Raw genomic sequence first — 4,588 nt, forward strand, 5'->3', positions numbered from 1 at the left:
CGTTTACCCATTCGACTTGGCCCTTTTCGTCGTCCTACTCCTGTATGACCGCTTTCTAGTCGTGGACCTGGATTGCGTTTCTGACCGAGGACCCTAGACTTGTGTACTACCTGTTTTTTGTAGGGAGGACGCCTCTTTCCGTTTCACCACGTTACTGTCTCAGGCCGTTCTGGGTAGTAGGGTTTCTCGATGGGGGTAAAGGGGGAGACGTAGTGCATGTGCGATCTTCTATGTCGAAGGGTTTGGTGAGAGGGCTGGCTGGTTGTGGTTGGTCTGATACCACTGTGCGATTGTGTTCTCCTGTGGGTTGGCGGCGGAGTTGGTTATGGCGGTTGGCCACCCGCTGTGATGCAACCGGGTTAGCTGTGACCTTTGTGATTATCGGTGGTGTGGTGTGGTCTTCGCCAAGACGGCGGATTGTAGCCCAGGCCTTCCTGCTGTTATTTGTCATATTGGTGTTCTCTATCATTTCCTTCCAGACTTTCCTTCGTTCTTCCCCAACTTCACTGATCAGGGTCTCTCCAAGTTCCATGGTGGTAGAGGAGAAAGGGTCCTTATTATATTCCTCATAGTAGGCTTTCAGCAGGTCGCTGGATGTTTCTGATAGCCCAGGAATATACTGTGTCTGGCATCCCCTGGGTATGTGGCGCCTAGCTGACCTTTTTACCAAGTCTGTGAAGTTGGAGTAGTTATTGGGAAGTGAGTGTATGTTAGATATGGAATGCTCTATCTCCTGTTGGAATGACAACCAGTCGGCTTTCCGTAGGTTGAACCTCCTGCGGAATGGGACGGTGGTTGCTTGGAGAGCGGATCTAACGGTAATGGCAATTGGCCGGTGCTGGGTATGGGGGATAGGGTCCAGGACGTCCTTCTCAGTTCTGGATACGATGTCACTGCTTACACAGGCAAAGTCTGGGTTGTATCCTCGTTTCCATCTGGCGCTGTGGAAGGATTTGGGTAGTTTAGCATTATGGATTAGGGTCAGGTGCTTGGATTCAAGCCAGGTCTCAACTTCATCTCCATCTTGGTTGTTGTTCTCATAGCCCCATGATGTACTGTGGGCATTGAAGTCGCCGATGCTGATATGGAACCTCCTCTTGCATCTTTCTGGTAGTTCTGTGTACAGAAAAGGGGTTGCGGGTGGTTTGTAGACTGATGTGACAGAGACATTTGGGAGGGCAACTGTGTTGGTTTCCATGTTTCCTTCTGTAGTGTGGGTCCAGACTTCCTCAATCTTGAGGTTTGGTCTGCTGAAAACAGCTGATCCATACTGTCTGTGTCGGGTCTCAGCGACCAGTTTCATTCCAGGGATGGTAGGTCGGTGTTGTGAAGGGCCGATGTGGGTTTCCTGCATGCAGAGTACGTCAAAACGATTGGCCATCGTTGCCAATATCTCTGCCTTGCATCCGGAGAAACCTTCGATGTTGATTGAGACGATTGAAAGTGCGGGTCCAGAGAGGGGCAGGTACCTCAACCTCACAGCAACCACAAGCCTCTGGGTAGTAACAGCTCCCTGCAGCTGTTAGCAAAGAAATTGTTACAGCATACAAGTCTCCTTAAGACCTCAAAATGTCAGTTTTTACAGTTCTGTTTGTGCACAGGTCAAACAAAGAGCTTTGAAATGGTGCTGGCAGGCAGATTTTGAACAGAGCTGGGCTAACTGTTTTTACTCTTTCTAAACGTTATGCTAATGCTAAACTAATCACCTCCAAGCATTTGCTTCATATTTAACACACAGAGTAGCATCGATCTTCTCATCTCTTGTGTGATTCCCAAAAATTAGGAATTAGTCCTTTAAATCCTGACGGAGCAGCTGTAAAACCAATTACAATTCTTGAACAGATTTGAATGGTTTATAATCTAAAGAATAGTGATCTGGGGTGAGAAGAAAGGATTCTTAAGAAATGTTGTCTACAGTTAATGAAGGTCCTTCCATCTGAGCTTTTTCTGCAACTCAATTCATTCTTAAGTACATAATGTCTTTGACAGGTTGAATACGGCAAATAACTTTGTAAAGTTCCTATGGATTAAAATAGGCAGAGTGTAAATGTTGTTTTGTTAGTTTCTCAAGCAAAGACAAAGAAAACTCAGACAAAATCATTTGACGTGTCATTCCATATGTCAGCTAATCTATAAACTCAGAGAGATTGGACTACAAGCCACAAACTTCTTCTGATAGTTCAGCGTTAAACACTTAAGTATTGATTTAAGATGCCTGAGTACCGACATTCATATCTGTAGTTGGTTTGCTCAACGCACACAGCTGGCCGTTAACAGGAAAGAGGCCATGTGTTGCAAACTGTGGTAAAACCCCCAACTAAGACGTTACAAGATAAACATTAAAACAGCTTGATACAATATAAAAGGTACTTAATCTAATTTACACTAACATAACTAACAGTTGCTAATACCTACTTTTTTCTCCAAACAAAAACATTTACACTTGACGCCCAGAAAAGAGCCAAAGGGACAAATTATATGAATCAGAAGCTGAAAGTGACAAAGAATTTGATATCAAACTGCTTAAAATGAAATAAAACTAATCCTCTGATGGTTTACAGGACCATATGAATGATTTGGTCTTTTTAAAGTACGAACACAATGCCACATTTGAGCAGCGATTCAAAGAGCATTGACAGAAACCATCCATGGATGACTCTGGTTTGATCCATGACCCAGGAGGTCATCTGCAGGCTACCATAACCTTGACCTTTGGGCAAAGCAAGCAGATCAAATATTTTACTCCATCATGTTTGTTTTACAAAGCCTTCCACTCCCCACAGTGATTCCAGCTGGGCCCGAGCACAGTTTTTGTGACGCATTCAAAAGAGGAAATAAGCTGAAAGGCCGTTGGGGTGAGACCATGTCAGCTTGGCCTTTAGAGCTTTTGTTGTAGAAAAAGACCCAGAGAACAGGGAGAACCAGAGTTTGAGTCTTTCTTTGCTTGTTGTGTTTTGTTTTATTTTGGTACGCTTGCCTGGGTTTTAGATCTTTTCCCTTTTTTTCGAAATGTAAGAATAATATTGCACACTGCTGTGCGATCAGAGGGCATGGATTTATTGGCCAAGACACCAGAACTGACCTCTGATATGTCTTGTGAAGACATGACCCAAATGACCACTTGGTACATATTTGGTGTTGCTTAATGGGGGTGAGTGGCCTACATAATTCAACATAAATGTAGTATATATCTGCATTCTGTCAGTAGCAGTAACTCTGGGATTACTAACCAGATTAATGATTTACGGGTGTTTGTTTGCTTTCAGACTGAAGTTTGAACTCATGTGCAAACGAGTCTATTCCAATAGACATAAACACAGTAAATTAAAAATAAATATATATAAAAATCCTGTCTTTAGGGTTTTAGGGCCAAGAGGAGTCCTTCAGCTCAATGGTTCATGGTACAAATCTTAAAAGAAGTGTCTAAACTATTCATCTTTTTCTATTTCCCATTGTGGGTATAATTTTCGTCAATCTCTGGAAGGAAAGTATGAAGAATATGTAAATGGTGTGAAGCGGTAGAAGATGGATGGATGGTGAATGGTGAGGTCGCAACCACACAAAGCAGAACTGAATATAGCATAGTCATGACTGACATGTCAAAGACTGCAGTGGTGACGTATTTAGGGTCAAAAGTACATGATGCCTTAATAAATACTATATTTTAAGTTGTATTTATTTTAATGTCAAATCCTCCATCTGGTAATATGGATATGATTGAAACAAATTATCCACAATTATGACAAATCACAGCTGTTCCTATTTCTATATGTAGACAGTATAGTTTGCTTTTTTTTTTTTAAATGTCTTGTCTTATATTGTAATATTGTCACTTGGGAAGCAGTTGAAGTCCAGCTGGGTTGTTACAGATGGTGGAATTTTTCCAAAGAACGAATGTTCAACTCTTAAGTTTGCAACAACAAACTAAAGGTTTGTCTTTTAAAGACCAATTAACCTAGAAGTTATGGAAATGAAGGGTTTGAGTCCAGTCTTCAACAAGTTGAGCTGTTTCATGCCAAATTTACAATCAAGGTTTTTAATTGACACAACACACTTGTGTTTGTGTTTGAAGTGAACCTCCCCAATAAGTAAGAGGGAAGCTGTTCTCTGCTTTTTGGGGTTTCCATTATCTAGTGTGTTGTATAGGTTATATACTGCATCTATATGTTTTATTAATGAATCACATTTTTCAGAATCTATTAACTTTACTGAAAAACCACAAGGCATGCAAGAATATTGTAGGACAATAGTTGTGAATATCAGTACGGCATCCTGTGTATTGGATTATAACTTGAGAGCGACTGCTAGCAATTTTGAGCTAATATTAAAACTAACCTATTTTTTTAAAGACAATAACAAAAAACTATTGAGAGAAATGTGGAGGTGAGGTTATGCCATCATTCTATTTTCTATTAATATTTGTTCAAGTGAGTTTTAGTTCAGTCCAGGTATCAATACAGGACCACATTTGTCTTTAGATCTATTTTTCTTTCTTTTCATGAAGAATTTTGGTTGTCCTCCTTTGGTTAAAACATGACAATATATTTGCATTGATCTAAGCTTAAAGGGAAGTAACCCCCCCCCCCCC

The 4,588-nt window shown here is 41.1% G+C and overlaps 1 protein-coding gene across 1 annotated transcript in view; it reads right to left on the reverse strand.

Annotated features, from left to right (window-relative positions):
• Positions 1-151: 151 nt before the first annotated feature.
• The window catches only part of LOC104956643 (uncharacterized), a 19,034-nt gene continuing 14,597 nt past the window's right edge, over positions 152-4,588 (reverse strand). The window contains exon 3 of the mRNA XM_010784199.1: positions 152-1,519. Coding sequence (XP_010782501.1) covers positions 152-1,519 — 1,368 coding nt within the window. The remainder of the gene's footprint in view (positions 1,520-4,588) is intronic.

This window comes from Notothenia coriiceps, unplaced genomic scaffold (assembly GCF_000735185.1).
Source record: "Notothenia coriiceps isolate Sejong01 unplaced genomic scaffold, NC01 NC01_scaffold00000282, whole genome shotgun sequence".
Taxonomy (NCBI): Eukaryota; Metazoa; Chordata; class Actinopteri; order Perciformes; family Nototheniidae; genus Notothenia; species Notothenia coriiceps.